General features: G+C 41.3%; 1 protein-coding gene across 1 annotated transcript in view; it reads left to right on the plus strand.

The window, feature by feature from the left end:
• Positions 1–23,928, plus strand: part of OAF (out at first homolog) — a 329,886-nt gene that overhangs the window by 161,762 nt on the left and 144,196 nt on the right. The window contains exons 4-5 of the mRNA XM_044079473.1: positions 15,471–15,673; positions 16,014–16,201. Of these exons, the coding sequence (XP_043935408.1) occupies positions 15,471–15,673; positions 16,014–16,201 (391 nt within the window). The remainder of the gene's footprint in view (positions 1–15,470; positions 15,674–16,013; positions 16,202–23,928) is intronic.

Genomic DNA, 23,928 nt, shown 5'->3' on the forward strand with positions numbered 1-23,928 from the left:
ATAATCTTGAAAAAAATGATATGAATGTGCCTTTGTAAAGATGTAAAATGGCTATGATAAAAGTGTGTAACACTGAGAAGTAAGAAAATTAATGAATGTATGTACATGGAAGTAGTTGATCATAGTGAAAAAGTAGATTGGTTTATATACAAGGGTGGAAAGATAAGAGCTCTCTGAAGAAAGCAAGGTTGTTAGGAGCATATTCAGTACAAGAAGCTTGGGAATAAGATACTAAGAAGGGGGTGGGATGAAATTACTAACTGCAAGAGGGTTATTGGAAGAGTTGAAGTAATGTTATGTTAAGAAGTTAGTCAGGGTTAGTACAAGGACAAAGCCATTGTGTTTTAGTTGAATCTTTAGTTGCTTTTTAAAGAGTGGTAATGATGAGAGAGATGTAAGTTTTGTGGGAAGCTTGTTCCAAATTTCCCCACTGTATTAGAGAAAGAGAATCACCAACCTTGTTGGTAGGTTCTGGATGGTAACCAGTAGTTTGTTGCTGAAGGTTAGCAGGTTTGTGTAGGGGATGGTGCTGAGAATAGGGTATTACTAGGCTGGTACAGAATTTTATGGGCTGTGGAGAGTTGACGAAATTCTAGCTGGTTGTTAGTTCAACCATCAGAAGTTTGAGATTTAGACGATGATGAGTTCTAAATATGAGGACCCAGTAGCAAACCTGGCAATAATGTTATAAGTGGACAATTTGTTTGGGTTGCTTTTGGAAAGATTAGTATAAACTGGTGAGGGCATAGAGGAGGGTGGAATCAGATGGGTCTAGGCAATGAGTAGTTCTGACTGGGGTGAGAAAAGGTTTTATCCTATAAGGATCAAGTTTCTGTTTGTTTAATAGTGGCATTAATATGTGAGTCAAAGTTGAGGTTATGGTCAGTAATACAGCTAATAGTTTTGTAGTTGGGTCAAGACTATATTATTACCGTCGATGGATATAATAAATCCATTGGAATTGATTTAAAGTTGGAGAGCAATAGTTTAGTTTTTGCATTAAGGAGAATTGGCTACTTTATTTGGAACCTAGTTTCTACTTGGTTAAATAATACTGTTTGGGTTGATGGACTGGAGTTCAGATGAGGTGGTTTCTTTTACAAATCAAAGTGGGAGTCATTCAAGTATTGTATGCTGGTAGGTAGAGGTAAATTAGTAGAAAGGTAGTTAATGAATATGGAGAAGAGTAGAGGTCCCAGGACAGAGCCTTGAGGGACACCAAGGTTAATGGGGAGATGTTTGGATAGGTTATCCATAAGGACAGCTTGCTGTCTATTGTGCATGTAGGACTTGAACCATTGTAATGCCTGTGTGTCAAGTGAGAAAGAATTGAGTATGTTGAGTAGTATTTGATGGTTGACCATATCATAAGCTTTAGAGAGGTCAATGAACAGAGCAGAGGAGTGCGTGTTATTGTTGCGATGTTTATTAATGCAGTCTGTAAAGGATAGGAGAGCAGTGGTGGTGGTACTGTGGAATGGTCTAAAACCATGTTGACAGTCAGCTAGTAGGTTATATTGGAGAATGTGGTCAAGGAATTGTTGATGGATACATTTTTCCATTATTTTGGCTAGTGGTGATAAAATGGCTATGGGCCAAAAGTTAGAGAGTTCAGTTGAGTTCCCTCCTTTGTGAAGTGGGATTATGTGAGAGATTTTCCAGAGTGAGGGAATGGAGCCTTCAGTTATGGTTCTATTGATTAGAATTGAAATGGGATAGGCAAGAGCTTTTGCAGCAGTTTGAAGGTATTCAGGTGGTAGGAGATCAGCTGAGGGAGTACAAGTTTTAAGTTTATGAAGTAGAGTGCAGATGAGGGTTGTAGGAATAGGTTTTAAGTGAAAGGTAGCTGCTAAGGTAGTTGGGGAGGATTAGAGAGTAGGGTTAATTGGTGGTAAGGTGTTAGCTAGAGATTGTACAGTTTCAGTAAAAAAGGTATTGAAAGCATCAGCAATCTGCATTGGAGAGTATAGGGAAAGACCAGATGAGGTAGGTGTTTTGGAGTGGCCTGGATGTAAAAGTTTATTTATGCCTGACCAGAAGCTTTGAGGTTGATTATGGTGATTTTGTTGGAGTTTAAAGAAATAGTTTTTTTTATCCTGAATTATTGATTTTTTGGTGGCATTTCTTAGCTGTCTATAGTACTGCTGATCAATTAGGTCTTTAGTGTTTCTCCATTTGGACCAGATTTTATTTCTTTGTAGGATTTGTTGTCTGGTTTCGTTAGTGAGCCATGGGGCTGTTTTGTATCTAGTTCTTATAGAGCATGAGGGGGCGTGGAATTCTAAAATTTGTAGGAATTTGGAGTTAAAATGGGATACTGCTTCATCAATTGGCAGGTGCCTTAGGGGTGACCAGTCACAGGCTTGAAGTTCAGCCTGAAAGTTGGCTGGATCAATTTTTTTTTGTTGTGGGTGATTTTAAAGGTAGTTTGATTTGGGATAAAGGATTTTTGTCTAGATAGGTTAGTGAATGGTCACAAATATCATCAGGAAGGATACCTACTTTGTAAGAGAGAGGGTGGCTGTTAATTAAGATCCAGTCTAATATACTTTCTTTGCAGCTGGGTTTATGGATTCGGGTGGGGGTAGTAATGGTTTGTGAGAAGCCATAGAGGTTTATATGGGTTGTGGGTTCTAGAGTGGTACAGGTGTTCCAGTCTATATTAAAATCGCCGAGTACAATGGTTTCTTGAGGGAAGGATGTTGAAAGCCAGCAGAGGATATTTTCTAAGATGCTAATGTTATTGCCTGGGAGTAGGTAGGAGCATATTATGTATATAGATTTAGTTGTATTGAGCTGGAGCTTGGAGATAAGAATTTCCACATTAGTTTCTAGAGGTGGTCGTACTAGTATGGGCTGCTGACCTGTAAATGAGATTTGTGCAGTATTGCTACCCCACCACCTTTTTTGGTAGTTCGGTCTAACCTCAAGATATTATAACTAGGTGGGAGTATTTCATTGTCTTTTGTAACTGGTTTGGCCAGGTTTCAGTTAAGCATAATATATCGAAAGAGTGAGTATCTAGTAGAGCATGTAGTTGGCTTACTTTATTGTTAACACTTCTTATATTGAGATGAGCTATGAGTAGAGAATTTGTGCTTGTACAGGGAGTGAAGAGGGGTGAGGGGTGTCTTAGGGTGTTGTTATATGGTCCTGGGTTGGGATGAATGTCCCCGTGAAGGAGAGGATGTCTAATTGGGCTATAAGGATGATTCAGTGGTTTGCTGTAATTAGGTTGTGATTTCCTATATAGTGTAAATGAGAAATGGGCTACTCTGTGGTATTTAGGTGATAGGTTGAGGTGGATGTTATGTTAGAATGGCTTTGGAATACAAGCTCATTTATTACTAATGTTTGTTTTAGGGGTTGGTGAGATTATGTGACTTGCAGGTTTTAATAAAAGGTGAGAGTATAGGGAATAGAAAGGATAGATAGTAGTGAGAGTCGGAGAGGTAGTTTTATGTAGGTGAGTGTATAAGTTAAGGGCATGGTAAAGGAGATGATAGAATATAGTTAAGAATTAGGAGGTGGGGGTAAAGAGAGTGTGGAGTATTGAGGTATGTAAGAGGTAATTGAGAGTAGTTGTCAGTGTGTGAGTGGGTGTGTAAATGGTATGTGTGTGATGAGTTGTGGATGACTATTGGATAGGAAGTAGGGGGATGTGGCTTTATAAGTATAAAGGTAGGACCACTGGGGTGGGTGGAATTTGGGGGTAGGGTTACAGAAGGCAAGTGAGAGTCTACAGAGACAATCAGGGAGCAGCAGGCTCCTGAGGCAAGTTAAGTATATCCAGGTGAGTAGAGTATGGTAAATGCAGGAGAGAGGTAGGGAAAGTTTGTGGAATGAAGGGAAGAAAAAAAACAGTACAGTTAGTGGGAGGAAGAAAAATTAACAGTATAGTGAAAGTAGCAAGAGGATTAGCAACTAGTCGAGGGATAAGAGATGTAAGAGTATTAAGAGTAGATATTTGGGAGGGTGGAGTACAGGGTGTAACCCTAGACTGGAGTAGTGCCACCTAGTGGGCAGAAAGTATAGTACACAAAGGTATAAATATTAGATAAAGCTACAAGAAGGAGTTACAGTTAACAAAAGGTAAGGGGAGGAAATAGCAGATTGCTATTGGGGTGTAGGGGAGAAAACGTTGCTGCTGGTTTCCCTGCTCGCTAGCTTAGTTTCTCTTGGTACTAGATAGGTATAAATAAATAATACAGCTTAATAGGTAGATCCAAGGTGGAACATACTTTTAGTCCTTTTGGTAGCTGGGAACACAATATATGAGTTGGGGCAGCAGGTTTCCTTGGCCAGACATTGGGATGGTAGAGACAAAAAAAAAATCAGAAAGGGGTCCTGAAAGATCAAGGAGCTCCCTTAATATAGGATAGGAGGTAGAGAGCTAAGAGTGATAGAAAGATAAAAAAATATTTAGGCATGAAGACAAACAATTAAAACTATGCTGTACAGTAAAAGCAATCTAGGTAAGACACAGGTATATCCGAGCAAAACAAAAATAGACTATTAATGGATGCAATGGTTACTAATTTCAGTCAGCATTTACAGGTACATTCAATGCCATAAGATAAGCAAGCAGATATAAACAGTCACAGTTGAGATTCTCTAACAGTAACAATTAAAGAGCATGTAAAAAGTAATTCATACAAATCACTGAATCTAGCAATGCATTAAATGAGAGTTAATGCAATTACACAGGATGTGTTAAACTAGTTCCACAAAAATGGTGTGCGAGTAGCAGCCACTTGATAAATGTATGTTTCTCCCACCGTGATTAAAGTTCTTAAGATTAGATTAGGAGAGCAGTCCTATCTTACAGGACAGGTTCAAATTTTGATCTAGCTATATGAGGTAAACATAAGGTTGACAACACATAAAATGCCCAGGAAGCTATACAATGCCTATCGGGGGGGGGGGGGGTTCCTATTAGAATTAGCAGACCAGCTTGTTAGAGGGTTACCAATAGGAGTGCTACACCAGCTCTTGATGAATAAGGTCTGAGGGTAATTCTTTTAAGCATGTAAGCATGTTGAAGTAAAAAGTAAGGTTAATCCCATAATACAGTGACAATGGTAGCCAAGCTTTGTTGTAGAGCCAGAAAAGACATACAATCCTAGTCCCCGAGGTTAGCTAATGGGAATAAACAGCGTTTGCTTACATGAACGCTTGAGTAGGAAAGGGTATACCAAGCAAACTGCTTATGAACTCTTAATGAAATAGGTATCTGCCAATTCAGGGATACAAGCCTTCATATAACAGGGACAAGAATACAAAGATAGTAATAGAAAGCTTCAAGATAGACATAAAAAATTGCTGGTAAAAAAAATGCCTTGGCATGAGCGCTATTTTAAGAAGAAAAATAAACTGTTGCGTTCTCTGCTAGCAATAAGAGGGTATGGGTTTCACATCAAAAATATAGCTGAGATATAAAACAATGCCGCCAGACAACTGCTTTAGCACAAACGCTATCTTGGAAACATTAGCGGCAACTGCGAGTGATAATAGGGCAAAGAGATCGCAATAAATAAGGTAGAAATACCTACAGAGTATTAGTACTTGCTTCAGTAAGGCAGCGCTTTCTCTGGAAACTCGTTTACAACCTTCAGAGGAGCTACAAAGGTTTGCAGTCCCTGCTGGAAGCAGAGTGGCATGTATAAGTCCACGTGGGAGGCACAGCACTTATCAAGTTGGCCGTTATGCAAGTCCGTAACCCTCAACACTTTATTTCTCTACTAACACATTTAAATCAAAGCCTTTCCAATTAGTAGTTAGTTTGGGCTGGTAACAGTCCACAGTTGTCAGCAAGGACTAATAACATATCTTATAGAATATAAATCGGCAATAAAAGTCATTAAAAAAGAAACTGCACATGGTATCTAGTTAACGCAGAAACAAGCGGCTAAGATAAATACCGTTCTGCTAATTAGCAGAAAGGACAGCTTACAACAGTTGAGAGTCTTAACAAAAAAGCAAATAACCAGTTAAATTACTTACGAGCACTAATCCTCAAGGGACCAGGGGGACACAGCAGCCAGGGCAATTTCAGGGAGAATAAAGATGGCACCACAAATAGTTTCCCCACTATATGCCCTTAGGGCAGGATATGAGGTAGGAGGAGGAGGAGATCCAGAAAGAGCAGGCAGGTAGATAGGGGAGGGGCAAAGAATATTACGGAGTGATCTAGGAGTAACAGGTTACCCTGATGTTCTTACATAGGTGATTATAGTTAGAGTGAAGTGGAGAGTCCATAGTGGAAGAAGAGTGTGCAATAGAGCGAGGAGGGGTGAGGAGAAGAGGATGGAGAGATGATGTGGTCTAGGTAAGAAGGAATAGTTATGAGATCCTACAGAAGGCAAGTGAGAGTCTACAGAGACGATCAGGGAGCAGCAGGCTCCTGAGGCAAGTTAAGTATATCCAGGTGAGTAGAGTATGGTAAATGCAGGAGAGAGGTAGGGAAAGTTTGTGGAATAAAGGGAAGAAAAAAACAAAGTACAGTTAGTGGGAGGAAGAAAAGGTAACAGTATAGTGAAAGTAGCAAGAGGATTAGCAACTAGTCGAGGGATAAGAGATGTAAGAGTATTAAGAGTAGATATTTGGGAAGGTGGAGTACAGGGTGTAACCCTAGACTGGAGTAGAGTGCCACCTAGTGGGCAGAAAGTATAGTACACAACGGTATAAATATTAGATAAAGCTACAAGAAGGAGTTACACTTAACAAAAGGTAAGGGGAGGAAATAGCAGATTGCTATTGGGGTGTAGGGAAGAAAACGTTGCTGCTGGTTTCCCTGCTCGCTAGCTTAGTTTCTCTTGGTACTAGATAGGTATAAATAAATAATACAGCTTAATAGGTAGATCCAAGGTGGAACATACTTTCTTAGTCCTTTTGGTAGCTGGGAACACAATATATATGTTGCGGCAGCAGGTTTCCTTGGCCAGACGTTGGGATGGTAGAGACAAAAAAAAATCAGAAAGGGGTCCTGAAAGATCAAGCAGCTCCCTTAGTATAAGATAGGAGGTAGAGAGTTTCTTAGTCCTTTTGGTAGCTGGGAACACAATATATGAGTTGGGGCAGCAGGTTTCCTTGGCCAGGCGTTGGGATGGTAAAGACAAAAAAAAAATCAGAAAGGGGTCCTGAAAGATCAAGCATTTCCCTTAGTATAGGATAGGAGGTAGAGAGTTTCTTAGTCCTTTTGGTAGCTGGGAACACAATATATGAGTTGGGGCAGCAGGTTTCCTTGGCCAGACGTTGGGATGGTAGAGACAAAAAAAAATCAGAAAGGGGTCCTGAAAGATCAAGCAGCTCCCTTAGTATAGGATAGGAGGTAGAGAGATGCGCACTAATCCTCAAGGGACCAGGGACACACAGCAGCCAGGGCAATTTCAGGGAGAATAAAGATAGGATACATCCTATATCAACAAAATAATGGCTTCACCAGAAGAAATTTTAGGAATGGCCCAGCCAGAGCCCAGACATAAATCCAATAGAAAATCTGTGGGATGACCTGAAGAGGGCTGTGTGCAAGAGATGCCCTCGCAATCTGACAGATTTGGAGTGCTTTTGCAAGGAAGAGTGGGTAAATATTGCCAAGTCAAGATGTGCCATGCTGATAGACTTCTACCCAAGAAGACTGAATGTTGTAATTAAATCAAAAGGTGCTTCAACAAAGTATTAGTTTTAAGGGTGTGCACACACAAGGTAGTATTAGTTTAAGGGTGTGCACACTTATGCAACCAGCATATTGTACATTTTTTTATTTTTTTATATTTTTTTTACCCTAACAGATTTCTGTTTTTCAATTGAATTGTACAGGTTATAGGTCACATTAAAGGTGGGAAAAGTTTTGAATGATTTATTGTGGTCTTATTTTTTATATCACTAGAACCTGGCATTTTATCAGGGGTGTGTACACTTTTTTATATCCACTGTAAGCCTAGCCAAGAGTTTAGTCCAAGTTTATACAAATCAGCACCCAATGCACCTGTCCAGCAGGGACATGGGTGGAATCCCAGGGCTATATTTTCTGTTTCCCATCCAGTTATCCAGGTTGCACTTAATGGGTAGAGAGAGGTACTCTGCTTGATATGGAGAATGGAGTGTAGTCCATAGATGAGGGAGTCTCTGCGACACAAATTTGTCCCACCAACAAGTCCTGTTGATGTTGCAGACCAGGTTGAGGCCATGCATGTGGGTTACTCGAGTGGAGCTTGACTTGCAGATATGCAGCAGTACCATCAAGGTAGGGTCCATGATCGCCTTGTATGCCAGACAGAGGTCACCTCTGAGGAGTCTGTATGAAACCAAGTAGAGGGATAGGGCTTTTAGCATATCTGTGTATGGTAGATGTTTGAGGCCCTGGATTTTCCTGGGGATGAACCTTTGTAGTCTCTCCAGCAGCTGCATGTACTTTGCGAGGTACGTGCCGAAATGTGCATTATACTCTATAATGGGCCTTATAAGGGAAGAATGCAAGGATGTTATGACCTTGTTCCTGGATGATATGCCCTTACTTATGAGGTGGGCCATGTAGAAGGCTTTCCATACCATGGAAGCAACATGGTCAAAAGTCAGGTCGCTATCAACCTGGGTGCCCAAATCCCTCACAACTGATTAAGTGCTTAGGACGTTATTGTCAATGTGATAATTTGTGGGGACATCACTCTCCCTAAAGGGGATGATGCATTTTTTGGTATTCAGCTTGAGGCCATGTTTCTGGCACCAGTCATTTGTGTGAGTGACTCTTGGAGGATGTCCATATCACTAGGGGAAATAACACCTAGCTTGCAGTCATCTGTAAACTTGGTCACTCATAGCCGACTGGTTTTGGCCTGCAACTCAGAAAAGTATATCCCAAATAACAGCGGCCCAAAGACTGAGCCCTGGGGTACACCGCTTGTTACGGATCTACTGCTTGAGGTGGCTTCCCCTATTTTGACTACATGGGTTCTATCAGTGAGCTAGTTTGCTACCCATCTGGTAACATATGAATTGATGCTTAGTTGAGAGAGTTTATCTGTTATGCCAGAGTGAGGAATAGTGCCAAAGGCTTTAGCCAGGTCACGGTAGGTGGTGTGCATAGCCCCCCCATCCATGTCTTTGATGACAGTCTCAAAGAAGTTGAGCAAATTTAGCAGACATTACCTCCCCTTGATGAAGCCAAACTGTGTGGGATCAAGTATTTGGAGGTTGCCAATGTCCTTGTTAATGAGGTCCATGATAATCTATTCCATGGCCTTGCAGATCAGGCTAGTTAGGCTGATGGATCTATAATCTCCCAGATTGGTGAACGCTCCACCTTTGTGTAAATGTATGACTGTGGCTGTCCTCCACTCAGCTGGGATGAAGCCAGTACTCGGGCTTTGGTTGCATAAGGTGCTTAATGGTGCTGCAAGTTCCTGTCAGAGTTCACTTAGGATGCAGCCTGGGATGTTATCGGGTCCCATAGAGGCTGTATTTTTTGCCTTTGAGAGAGCAATGTTGACCTGTTCCCTAGATATAAGGTGAAGGAGTACATATTAGGAATGTCCTGATTTACTGATGGGGACAGAGGGGTAAAGTTTTTGCTGAATCTGTCATCCAGCAAGTTTGCTATATCTATGGCATTTGTATGTGTGGTGTTCTTGACGTCCAGTTCTGAACAGATCTGGGTGCTTCCTTTGAGGTTGTGGACATATGTGAAGAAGGTCTTATGATTGTCTCTAGTAGATGTGGCCAATTTGGACTCTTGCATTGGAGGATTTCACTAGTGCTCTTATTTGCTTGTTCAGGCTGAGACATTGATTCCAATTGGGCATCTGCTCCTTCTTGGTCTTGGACAGAAATTGTTTCCTTTTGTTATAGAGTTTATTTGTGGCAGATGTCAATCTATATAGTGCTTTGGTGTAGTTTTGGATATTGGTACCAGTTCCTGCAGAGGGGTGGGAGCTGTGAAGCTGTTTATGCCATCCCTCAGGAGGCTGTAATCAGCTTTGGAGAAGTTTGCCTGATCCTAGCTAGAGGGGTGTTGGGGGAGATGGTGACTTTGAAAGTGACTGCTTTGTGGTCAGATCTTACCAGGGAGGATGACACTATAGGGGTGCTGCAGTGGTTACTCATGTTGGATAATACCAAGTCCAAGATATCACCCCTTGTGGGGGTATCGACTAGCTATTCTAAGGCATTTGCATTGACAAAATCAAGGAATCTCGGCATTTGTGTTCTGGCATGAGTAATTCTTCCAGTCTGTTTGAGAAGTTGGTCATCCAGGGTCAGGGTAAAGGGTTGAATCTTGATAGATTCGAAGAGGTCCAAATAGGTGGATTGGGCATGTTGAGTCAGATTTGGGGGCCACTAGCTATGATTTGAATAGGATTCTTGTCAATGGTTAACTGCACCTGAAGTGCCTCCTGTGCTCATACTGTTTGACCAGTCTGGAGGTGTGTATGTCTTTAATGTATACTGAAATGCCACCTACTTTGGCTTAACTGCTCACAGTTTGATGAGTAACCAGGTAAGGCTGGGGTGCACTCCATAGCTTTGAACCGGGTTTCTGTGACCGCACAGATGTCAGCATTTTCCAGGGTTAGGAATGTTTGCATTGAGTGCAGATGTTCTTTGTGTTTCACTGTTGCAGTCATTACATTTGGGTAATCTGCTGGCAGGTTGCCCTCAGTCGGCCTGAATTTCAAAGTCTTGGGTCCTGCGTCAGTTGCTGTCTCCTCTTCCATGACATCAGGTCATCAGGGGTATAAAACATGCAGCCAACGCCATTTTCTTTAGTCTTTCTTGCCACACGGTGCCCTAAGCAGAAGCATTTCGCAAGTGCTGGTCAGCAGACTACTGAAATATTCGAGTTTGAGTTTCAGAACTGAAGTCTTCACTAAAGCTAAGTACCCGTTAGAAACTTTTTCTTGCTTTTTACCGATGTCAGAAAAAGTTAATTGTATTACTTGTGGGAAGCAAATACCTCATAAGGATTTCCATTTATACTGTATTCCTTGCCAAGGCCCTGATCACAACGTGCCTGGCTGTGGGTTTCGTGCTAGATCTAACCAACGCACTATTAAGTGTTGGTATATTTTTGCATCAAAGTATTTTGGAAACAAATTTAACTACCCGGAAATGTTGTCTGATAGCAATCCGACTATCGGAGTACATAAAAAATGCAAAGAAAAGGACAGAGAAAGGCAGTCGAGATCCAAAACAGATGACGAAGCTTCTCCTAAGCCAGTTGCCGGTACTCAGTGAGGCGCTTTTGCAGCCCCTGATACCCGCTACCTTCAAGTTGCAGGCCTCTACCGACACCCATGTGGAGTCCGGCATGCCACAAGATACTCAAGGTATTGGACTGATGGATGTATCTCCCTCAGATGGGTCTGGAGCCGCTGAGCAGGCACCAGCTTATGAGGGTGTATTCAGACCTCAACATCTGTGTATCAAACTGACGACAGCTGCAAAACCAAAGACAAAAGCAACTACTAAAACTAAAAAAACCGAAGCATGAGCCACATGCACAGGCCTCTATGCCTAAAAAACATATGATCAAAATGGCTGAAGACCTTATTACCTTGATTAGGTTCATAGGTTAGTACTAGGCTATCAGCCCTAGGGCCTATACAAGCCTAGCCATAACAATTCCCTGGCTATTTCTTCCCACATTATTTACTTTCCTGGACCCCTGTCTAGCAGGGCGACTGATGTGATCCCTGGGGTGAATTTCCTTTCTCCCATCCAATCGTCAATGTTCCTCTTGAAGAGGTCCAAAGAGGCACTCTGCTTTACATGTATGGGCAATCTATTCCAGAGTCTGGAGAGTCTCTGGGTCAGGAACCTATCCCTCCAGCATGTTTTGTTTATTGTGATGACAAGGTTTAGATCCCTGGAGTGTGTAGCTCTGAGGGATTGGGATTTCTTTAAGTGTAGCATGTCCAACAGCTCTGGGTTTGAAATGGCCTTGTATGTTAAGCAGAGATCGCCTCTGAGTAGATGATATGTGACAGAGTATAGCTGGAGTTTTTTAAGGCGGTCAGCATAGGGCATCTGCTTTAGGCCTGTGATTCTTTTAGTGAGGTATTTCTGAGGCCTTTCCAGTTGTTGCAGATGTCTTGAGAGGTACATACCAAATGGGGCATTGTATTCTATAATGGGTCTAATGAGGGATGAGTACAGTGGGACAATGACCTCCTTTTGTCTGGATGAAAATCCCTTCATGATGAGGTGTGCCACATAGAAGGATTTCCTGACTGTTGTGGCGATGTGGTTATCGAAGATGAGACCACTGTCCACCTGTGTCCCTAAGTCTCTTATCACACTTTCTGTGTTTAGTGTACTGCCACCTATATGGTAATTCATGGATACATGTTTTTTCCCAAAGGGGATAACAATACCTTTCTTGGCATTCATCTTGAGCCCATGGCTCTGGCACCAACCATCTGTTTCTGTAAGGCCCTTTTGTAGAGTATCCACATAATTTGGGGATTCAATAATGGCTCCCAGTTTGCAGTCATCTGCAAACTTTGTTAGCCAGAGTCCCTTAGTGTTGACCTGTACTTCAGAGAAGTAGATGCCAAACAAGAGAGGCCCCAGGACTGAACCTGAGGTGCTCCACTTGTCACTTGTCTGGAGCTGGATTTGGAGTCGGCTACTTTTACAGTGTGGGTTCTATCAGTAAGCCATTTAGCAACCCATTGGGTGACATAGGGATTAATGCCCAACTTAGTAAGTTTATCTATGATTCCAGAGTGGGGGATGGTGTCAAAGGCCTTGGCAAGGTCTAGATAGGCTGTGTGGACCACCTTACCCTTGTCCATGGCTCTGGAGACTGATTCAAAGAAGTCAATCAGGTTCAGAAGACAAGATCGGCCCTTCACAAACCCAAACTGGGTGGGGTCCAGTGTTTGAAGGTTGCCAATGTCTTTGTTTATAAGTTCCATGATAATACGCTCCATGGCCTTGCAGATAAGGCTTGTCAGACTGATGGGACGGTAGTTTCTGGGATCCAAGATGGATCCCCCCTTGTGGATTGGGATAACTGTAGCTCTGCGGGCACGAAACCTGAGGTGAGGCTATGATTAAACATGACACTTAGGTGAGGTGCCAGTTCATATTGTCATGTAGTACACAGCCCGGGATGTCATCTGGTCCCATGGATGCTGTATTCTTGGCTTTAGACAGTGCGTTTTGTACCTGTGTGGCCGTTATTACTGGAATTTGGCAATCTTCGGTATTGAGATGGGCCATTTAGGGGGTGAGAGGGGGGTGAAGTTGGCACTGAATCAATCTGCCAGGATATTGGCAATATCCTTCAGATCAGTATATTTAATGCCATTCTGTTTTAGCTCAGAGCAGATCTGAGCATTGCCATTTAGATTATTGACATAGTTATAGAATGCTTTGTGGTTGTCTTTGGAATCTTTGGCAATTTTATTTTCGTAACTAGCTTTGGAGGATTTTATGAGGCATCTCAGTTTCTTACTGAGGCTAGTAAGGGATTGCCTGGCATGAGCAACAGACAAAGAAATATACCCATCCCCCTCCTGATAAGAGGCCTAGGCAAGACACTGATTATGAATCTTCAGATCAGGTTTCTACTTCTGATTCCTCTTCTGATCAGGAATTTATATATACCTCCCTATGAGGATTCTGATGCTGAAGAGTCTATTCCATCTGCATCTCCTCCTGGGGATTATTCATTTGGAGAAACCTTGCATACTTTGAGGGAGCATTTTTACTGGGAGAGTCAAGACTTCTCTTTATCAAAAAAGAGGCTCAGGGATTTCCTTCTCCCTCAGCACAGGCATTTAGCCATTCTCCCTGTTTTAGACATTGTGGATGATGTGTTTTTGGACTCAAGCTTGACCCCTGACTCCTTACCTCTGGCTCCAGTAAGCCTGACAGATATTACAGGATGAATAAACCAACCAAACGAAACTGGAAAGCTGCAACAGATTTTATTCCGGTACCTCGGCTGAGTGCCTTCAAAGAAATAAACATTCAACTTTTTTGCAACTTATATATTGAGCATAACACCAATTAAGTAATTAATCAATTACAAAATTCAAGTGAAGTTAGAGACATTCTTAGTATGAATGCATATATAAAAAGCATTAACTAAATGGTTATAAATCCCAATACAAAATACATAGAATATGTACATAAGAAATTACCTAAGGAGCATCACAGAACATTAATATATAATAATTTAATTTAATCAAATCGTAAGATTAATTTCTAAATTCATGCCCCTTGGTTTTAAAGTGCCAAACTTCAAAATAAATCTTCTTTCAAGATTCAAAAGATTCTGTAAGCAGTTACCAGTGTTACCAAATGCAGGCTTGACTAAAGCACAGAAAAGTAAGGAGTCCATAACACCATTATGAACTGTGTTAAAATGTTCAGAAATTGGACTATCAATTCTAGCATTTCGAACATCACCCATGTGTTCCAAAATACATATTTTTAATTGGCGTTTTGTTTGGCCAATATAATATTTAGTTGGAACACAATCACAGCCAATAATGTACACTACCCCACATGATTTACAGTTAAAGTAATTCTGGGCAATATATTTTACCCCATTAATAGTGCTCCCCGATAAATTCTTAACATTTTTACAAATTTTGCATTTGCCACATCTAAACATGCCATGAGGCAGAGTAACCCTCCCTGAACCTATCCATTTAGTTAATGCTTTTTATATATGCATTCATACTAAGAATGTCTCTTTAACTTCACTTGAATTTTGTAATTGATTAATTACTTAATTGGTGTTATGCTCAATATATAAGTTGCAAAAAAGTTGAATGTTTATTCCTTTGAAGGTACTCAGCCGAGGTACCGGAATAAAATCTGTTGCAGCTTTCCAGTTTCGTTTGGTTGGTTTATTCATTCGTACGTTGTTGTTTTTTCTTTATTTGCTTCAAGAGACTGGATGTTTCACTATGTCTACTTTAAATGGCAATGGATTCTTGTTTGCTAACTTGGTCAAAGAAAGGGAAGACAAGTTGGCTCAATTCGATCCATGGACTATATCTGGTAATAACACTTTTGATAAAAAATTTGAAGATTTGAAAAAATTAAGAGTTAAAGAGACTTCTTTATTTTATGACATTCGTTTGTTGGAGAAATACGTTGAACTTTCAATCACACCCAGAGGTTTGAGAATTGACAAATTACCTGCTTATAAATTTTCAGATGATGAGACCGTTTATTTAGAGGAATGGAAGGCAGCTTCATTACAGTGCTCCCTTAGCTGGCTAAAGATTTTAATTAAACATAACCGGAGAAGTCTGGGGTTGATCCAAACACAAATTGCAGAAGGTGAGGCCAGCTTAGCTGATGAATATCCTAACTCAGCATTTTTTTCTGCTATGAAAAGTATTAATGATGAAGTCTCAAAAGTAGAAGTTGATGTTATTTCAAGGAAGAAGAAAAAACTTAACAGGGATGTCAATGACTTCAAAAAGAATTTGATCTATTCTTGGCAGTGCAAACGGAGGAATGGTTTGTTCCAAGCGAAGGGAGCAAGAAGCGGGTTCACGTAGTGGTCGCGACTCGTCAGTTTCATCATCGGACACAGCTGGAAGTAAGAAAAGTGTTTCTTTTGAAAGAGTGGACATTACAGATGATACTGGGGCTACCTCTGATATAGAAGATTCAGGCAGATGGAACTTTCGCCAAGGTTTTAAACGTAAGTCACAACAAAAGGGTCGTAACCGAAGATACTAGTAGCACTACTTTGTTGGACTTTGTTCCTGTTTCCGTTTCTTCTTTTTCTGCTTTACAAAACTCTAGTTCTAATAATGGCGCTTGTGCGCGAAGTAATGAAAATTCTATGCACATTGTCAATTTGAGCGATTTAACTGTTACTTCCGATATGCTGCTGGTATTAAAGAAAGGCAGTAAATTTGTTCCGACTAGGATACCAGCGCTTTCGGAACTACTGCTAGATGTTAAACGTTTTTGTAGGAAGCTTCATTTTAAAGTGTTTTTTGAATCAAATAATATGCATTTTGATAATGTTGCACAAGATGGGAGCATTAATATTGCCAATTCTGATATTAATTCTTCATATAGTAGTGGTGATTTGTCAATTCAGAATGATCCTTTAATGGATCTTTCTCTGTATGAATATAATACTGGGGAATTTGGTGACTGTGATGTGGTTGGTTTTGATGTTGAAAATAATTCTGATGGTGGTGATTGTATTTCTGATTATGTGAGTGTTTCTGAGGATTCTGAGCATTTTGTTACTGGTTATGGCAAACTTACAGTACCTTGTTTGCCCATCTGCAGTTCTTTTTACCCTCCAAAAAATTCCTTTATTTTGAAGGTTTTTGAAAATGTTCTGTGCAAAAAAATAGAAACTGAATATGCTGTGTTTTTAAAAAAGTATATTAAATTTAATCTTACTAAGCCTGAATGGTTGGCTTTGAAGGAGATGAAAGCAGTTAAAGAATGTCTCTTTAACTTAACTTGAATTTTGTAATTGATTAATTACTTAATTGGTGTTATGCTCAATATATAAGTTGCAAAAAAGTTGAATGTTTATTCCTTTGAAGGCACTCAGCCGAGGTACCGGAATAAAATCTGTTGCAGCTTTCCAGTTTCGTTTGGTTGGTTTATTCATTCATACGTTGTTGGTTTTTCTTTAGATATTACAGGATCCCTGACTCTCACAAATTTTTATTTAGAAACCCTGCTGCTGATCCTGAAACTATTTCACAGGGTCCCAAGGGAGTTAAGGCCTCAACAGCAAAAAACCCTACCCCCTCTGACAAGAGATTCAAGGGCACTGGACAGATGGGGAAAAAGGTTTATACATCTGCAACCTTGGCAATCAAGGCCTTAAACAGACAATTTCATATGCTTAAGTACCAGCAACATGTTATGGGATTGCTGAAACAAAATTGTTGATTTCAGAATGTGCAGAAAATAAAGAATTGCAGGAATTATTGCATGCAGCTGAACAAGTTGGAAAGCATACTTTGCAATGTAGTTTTGATTCCTTAGAGGCCTCCTGCAGGGCCGCAGTTACTAAATCTGTGATTAGGAGGCATGCCTGGTTAAAGGAATAAAATTTGCCTGATCATGTTAAAGCTAAATTGCTAGATGCACCTTTACAGCATGATTCTCTGTTTGGTATTAAGGCAGAAGAGGTTTTAAAGAAAATGGAAGACAAAGCTAAGTCTATGCAAACTGTTAGTCTTCTTACAAGTGCAGCCACCAGGATTCAGTAGACATTGGCCTACAAAAAATTGGTCCTTTCCTGTGTCAGAGCTCAAAGGGGCAAATCCAGATGCCCTAAGGGTTCCAGATACCAGGCGCAAGATTCATACAGGTCAAAGCAATGGGGCACTTCCACCTCCAAATCTGGAGGAGATAAAGCGCAAACCTACAGAAAGCAATCCCAATGACTTCCCTCTGCCTACACCAAGCACTTATCTCTTGGCAGCACCCATAGGGGGAAAATTAGCACTTTTTGCTCAAAATTGGCAGTTAATAACCCAGGACAAGTGGGTACTAAACATCGTATCACAGGGATACAGATTCCATTTCCACACTCTGCCAATGGCAAATGGTTGGCCAGATCTGCCAAAAAATCAATGGGCAGAGGCAAAGAAACTGGTTGCGTCCCTTATGGATATGGGGACCATTCAGACAGTACCAGAACAGGAAAAAGGACAAGGTTTTTACTTAAGACTGTTCTTGGTACCCAGAAAGGACAAGGCCTGGCAACCAATACTGGATTTATAAATTTTGAACACATACCTGAACATTCCAAAATTCAAAATGCTGACTTTGCAGCACCTTCTGCCCATGCTGGGCAAGAATGCTTGGCTGGTGACTTTAGACCCAAGAGGCATATCCCAATAAGACAAGCGTGTAGAAGATACCTCAGATTCAAGGCTGGCTTGATGCATTACCAATTCTCTGCACTGCCCTTTGGCTTATCTACTGTGCCCAGGGTCTTTACAAAGTGCCTGGCACCAGTAATTGCATTTTGCAGACAAAGAAGTATACAAATATATCCTTACTTGGACAAGTCTCATTCAAGCAGAGAACAAGGACACTCTTCTTCGACCCCTGGCATTTGTGAAAAGGCTCCTAACATGCCTAGGGTACACAATAAACGAAAAGAAATCACAACTGGTACCCTCTCAAAAGATAACATTCCTGGGCGCAAGCTTGAATACAACTGCCCAGATGGCTTAGCTCATGCCAGACAAGCAAAGGCAACTGACTACTTAAAACTGATGGCAACAAAAACCCAGTCTTCTGCAAGACAAATTTTGCAGGCTCTGGGCTTAATGGCATCCTGCATCCTACTGATTGCATATACAAGACTGCATATGAGGAAACTTCAGTGGTACCTAAAAAGTTTATGGAGTCAACATTCTCACAGTCTGGAAACAATGATTCCTCTCATTCGCTGCCTGCAACAGGAGTTTCTATGGTAGGCCAAGGCATGTCACCAAAACATGGGACGGCCATTCACTCTAGCCCCTGCCAGCCAAACCATAACAACAGACACATCAGATTATGCCTGGGGGGCCGACATGGCAGGAAGATGCATTCAGGGCATATGGACACCAAAACAAATGCATCTACGTATCAACCAGAAAGATGCTAGCTGTTCAAAATTACCTAACAGCCTTCAAGGACTTACTTCATCCAGGACAACTACTGATAAAGATGGACAACACCACAGTCATATGGTATATAAACAAGCAAGGGGGCACACACTCATATCCCCTTTGCAGATTAGCCATGGCACTGTGGGACAGCTTTGACCTACCAAATACATCTTCAAGCTCAGTTCCTGCCAGGAAAACGAAACACTCTGGCAGACGATTTAAGCAGAAACCTTATGGATTCTCACAAGTGGAAACTAAATCCACAAGTCTTCAGCATGATAACAGAGAAATGGGGGAGCCCAGACATAGGTCTATTTGCCTCTCCTCAAAATTATCAATTGAAAAGATTCTGCACAAGGACTTATCACAGACAAGCATGGAAAGTGGGCGCCCTATCCTTCTGTTGGAAAAACCTATCAGTTTACGCCTTTCCTCCTCTGCCTCTTCTCCCCACGGTCCTCTTAAAAGTCAGACAAGAAAAACCAAAGATGATACTAATTGCCCCGGACTGGCCCCGCCAATACTGATACCCAATCCTACGGAACTTGTCTCAATACCCAGCTTGGACCTTGCCTCAAAGACCACAACTACTGTCCCAGCAAAACAATTAGATCCTGCACGATCAACTACAGACTCTGAACCTGGCAGCATGGCTGATCATGTAGTCATACAAACAACACTTCTCAGTAAAGCTGTGATGGATGTCATTTTGGAAGCCAGAAGGCCTAGTACTAGAAAATCTTATGCTGACAAATGGAAGAGATTCTGTGATTGGAATCAAGCACAAGGAACTGATATAGCAGAACCAAATATTCCTCAGATATTGCAATACTTAACTGAGATGCTTGACAAGGGCCTATCTTTCTCATCTATTAAAATCCATGCCTCTGCCATTTCAGCTCATTACAATACAGAGCCACCAATCTTTTCTCATCCTTTACTAAAGTAGTATCTTAGAGGAGCCAAAAATGTAAGGCCTAGAAGATCACCATTGCCTGCATGGGACCACAAATGTGTTGGAAAAGCTCTCCCTGCCTCCATTTGAACCAGCTGCTACCACGGATATAAAGTTCTTATCATGGAAAACATCTCTGCTACTAGCAATTACTTCAGCAAGAAGAGTTGCAGAGCTACAGGCTCTAATGGCTGTATCGCCTTTTATCATATTTTACCCAGACAGGGTATCTGAGGACGAATCCTACTTGTATGCCTAAGGTGGTTTCCAGTGTGGCTCTTAACCAAACAATTCATCTGCCAACCTTTTATCCCAATCCGCAGAACAAGGAGGAGAGAATTCTGCATTCCTTGGATGTACACAGACAGTGAAGATTCCACTTGAGCAGGACTAAAGCTCTAAGACAAACTGAGCAATTACTAGTGGCATATGCTGCAGGATCAGAAGACGAGGCTGTTTTAAAGCAGACAGTTTCAAAGTGGATAAGCCACTGCATCCGTTTCTGATACTTACACCATGGTAAACCTGTGCCCAAGGGCATTACGTCTCATTCCACCAGAGCTGCAGTTAATTCAGCAGCCTTTCTCAGGGGATTACCAACCAAAGACATTCTAGAGTCTGGTCCTTGGAGTTCTGTTCATACCTTTACAAAGCATTATCATTTGCCTCTCTACTCTAAATCCAGGGCAGGCTTTGCCACTGCAGTTCTGCAGGGCCTTATAGCTACTCCTAATGCTGTTTAGCTCCAGCTTCCCAACCATAGCTTTGGGATTCTTCCCAAATGTAATGACTGCAACAGTGAAACATGAAGAACATAATACAGTTGTGTACACTTACCATAAATGTAGATGTTCAAGTGTATTCACTGTTGCAGTCCAGGTTACCCTCCCAACATCCCCCTGTCATTCTGGAGTTTATCTTTCCTTCTCTATCTTCTACAGCCTATGTGATGTATTTGCTTGTAGTTGAAGGTAAAGTTTATATTGATAGATGTCTATACATATATATATATATGTATATGTATATATATATATATATTTTTTTTTTTTTGCTACCTTTTTGTGGGCACCTGACATTGGGGGCAAGAAAAACTAAAGAAAATGGTGTCGGCTGCATGTTTTTTTTTTTACACCTGACGTCATGGAAGAGGAGACAGCAACTCAGGCAATTCAGGCAGCCTGAATACCAGAGTCTTGGATTCCTGTGTTGGATGCTGTCTCTTCTTCTATGACATCAGGTCATCAGGGGAACAAAACATGCAGCCGACAGCATTATATCAGTCTTTCTTGCCGCACGGTGCCCAAAACAGAAGCAGTTCACAAGTGCTGGTCGTCCGACTCCTGAAATTTTCATTTTCGAATTGCAGAACCGAAGTCTTCAAAAAAGCTAAGTGCCCCGTTGAGGATCCTTTTTCTTGCTCTTAACCGATGTCAGTAAAAGTTAACACTTGTATTACCTGTGGAAAGCAAATACCTCATTTCATTAAGATTTTCATTTGTACTGCATTCCTTGCTTAGGCCCAGACCACAACGTTCCTCGCTGTCAGTTTCGTACCTTGTTCAACCCCCGAACTATTTGTTGTTGGGCTATATTTGCAGCAAATTATTTTGATACTCTGTATAATTATCCAGAAATTGCTTCTGTAAGCTATCAGACTACAGATAGGATAAAGACAGCGACAGACCGCATAGGTCCAAAACTACCGATGACGCTTCCATTAAGCTAGTCACCAGTCCGCCGGTACTCAGTGAGGTGCTTTCGCAGCCCCTGATACCCACTACTTCAGATTCGCAGGCCTCTATTGAGACCCATTCAGAGTCCGGTATGCCGCAAGATGCTTCTTAGACTATGGAACCTGCAGATGTCTCTACCTTGAATGGGTCTGGACCCTTTCACTGCTCCCATACCAGCAGTGCTCGATTTTCTATCGCATATTTTTCAGCAAGGGGCCAGTTCCTCTACTGTAAAGGTTCAAATGGCTGCCATCTCACATTTTCACATTGGAGATAATCTCAGTCCCTCACTTCCACCAAGATTTGTAAGGCCTTTCTGAAAGGGATGTTTCTCTTGAGGCCCCCTGTTAGGAACCCCATCCCTCCTTGGGATCTAACCTTGGTCCTTCAAGCTCTAACTGGACCTCCTTTTGAACCTTCGGCCTCCGTTGATTTGAAATTCTTGTTCTGGAAAACTGCCTTTTTTGTAGCCATTACCTCAGCTAAAAGAGTGTCGGAGCTTCAAGCTCTCTGTATTAAAGCCCCATATCTGGTTTTCCATAAGTACAGGGTCTCTCTCAGGACTAACCCATCTTTCCTACCTAAAGTGGCCTCCAAGATGAACATCAATCAGTCCATTAATCTTCCAGTTTTCTTGCCTATCAGAACAAAGGGGAGTACAAACTTCATTTGTTAGATGTTTATAGGCAGTTAGTTTTATTTACACAGAACAGCGGCCTTCCACAAATCTGATCAGCTATTTGTCTCTCTTGCTAAACCCTTCTTGGGTAAGCCTGTATCGAAGGTGACTTTGGCCAGATGGATTTCAAATTGCATCTTGTTCATATATAAACTATCTGGCCTGCCAGAACCTACTGGAGTTCATGCTCACTCTACCCATTCTATGGCTACATCAGCTGCATTCTGGTCAAGAATTCCATTGGATGACATTTGTTCTGTGGCTACTTGGGCATCCTCTCATACCTTTATCTCTCACTATAACTTGGATTTAGTGTCTAGAGGAAGGGTGGCTTTTGGCTCTGCAGTGCTCTGGAATATCCTTCCTTGAGGACCTCCCAAGTTTGTGGTAGCTGGGGACTCTGTCCAACAGGTTGATGACCAAATGAAGTTAACTACTTCAGATAAAGAAGTTATGTACTCACCATAATGTTCCATCTGAGTAGGTAACTTCATTTATCAGCAACTGTCCCTCCCTCCTTCCCCCAAACCTGGTTCTTTGGTTTTCTGATCACTATGATGGTTTATCCAGGTCATTTGTTAATCCTTGGGTTAGGATTCTTCAGGTTGTTGTTTTGTCATGGTGAGATTATGTAGATGGGCAAAAGCGATCTGGGGATTGGAAGGAGGTCACAGGGTATTATGGGTAAGGGGAGGAGCTTGGAGCTCGGATCTCTAGCTTGGAAAGCTGCTGGCTTGGATCCAGGTCAGATCCGATACCCACAGGTTGGTGACAAATGAAGTTACCTACTCAGATGGAACGTTATGGTGAGTACATAACCTCTTTTTTTCAGCCTTTTTAATTTCTCCAAATCATTTGGGTTTCTAATACTATGACAGGAATGGACCCCATTCCTAAGTCAAAGTACAATTATAGTTCATGAAATTAGTATTGTTTCACTCTTTGATGTCAGCCAAAAGTGCTCTTCACAGCACCCGCAATGAGCCCAGTAATGACTCCTGTAGTTTGTATGGAGTTGCATGTATTTGTAGCATATCTAAATATGATTGTAGACTTTTTTTTATAAACCCATTGCTCCTTCTACTATTGGAACGATCCTGGTATCTTTCTTCCACATTGTACTCATTTCTGCTTGCAAATCGTGATATTTTATGACTTCATGTGTCTCTGCACGCAGGACACTGTAGTTACCGCGTGTGGCGATTTCAATGATCAGTGCTACTTTTTGCTTTTCTTGGACCACTGTATCCGTACTTTTTGAACTGTTGCTAATAGATGATCCCATGTGATGTAGACCATCATTTTCTATGATGCTTTGCGGCTCATGTTTCCACTGTTTTTCACCTACTTCAGTACTGTAATGTTTGCACAGTCCCCAGTGCAACAGTCTCGCCGCATAATTATGCCTTTCAGTACACAGTCTTTCTGCCATTAGTATGTTGCAACCAGCAACGAGGTGTGCAACTGTTTCCAATTCTGTTTTACCAAACCTACATTTGTCTGTTTCTCCCACATGATCAATGGAGTATTGTACCATGTTTAATAAAAATCTGTCATCCACAAAGAGTACAGACTGTGAACGACACATACACACACACATACTTACACAAAAAACCCAGTCAGACAATACTTACACAAAAAACCCAGTCAGACAAAAACAATGTGGTTTAAAAAACAAAAAACAAAAAAAAAAAACCTGAGGGTAAAAAGAGCAACAATTTCGTAATTGCTTCACTCCAGCTGAGACATCATGGTACATTACTGTTTTCTTCCTGGTCTTAGCCTAGTATTCACCTATGAACCTGCCATGAAGGGCTGTTTTAAGCCTAGCTAATAACCCCAGGTCAAAATCAAACCCTATCTTTGTGTCTGTGAGGTGAAGACTCTAATCGTTAGGCCAAACCCCCACACACACAAACACACACACCCTTAATTTCTATC

The sequence above is a fragment of the Protopterus annectens genome, chromosome 8.part0 (assembly GCF_019279795.1).
Source record: "Protopterus annectens isolate FY-2018-M chromosome 8.part0, PAN1.0, whole genome shotgun sequence".
NCBI lineage: Eukaryota > Metazoa > Chordata > Ceratodontiformes > Protopteridae > Protopterus > Protopterus annectens.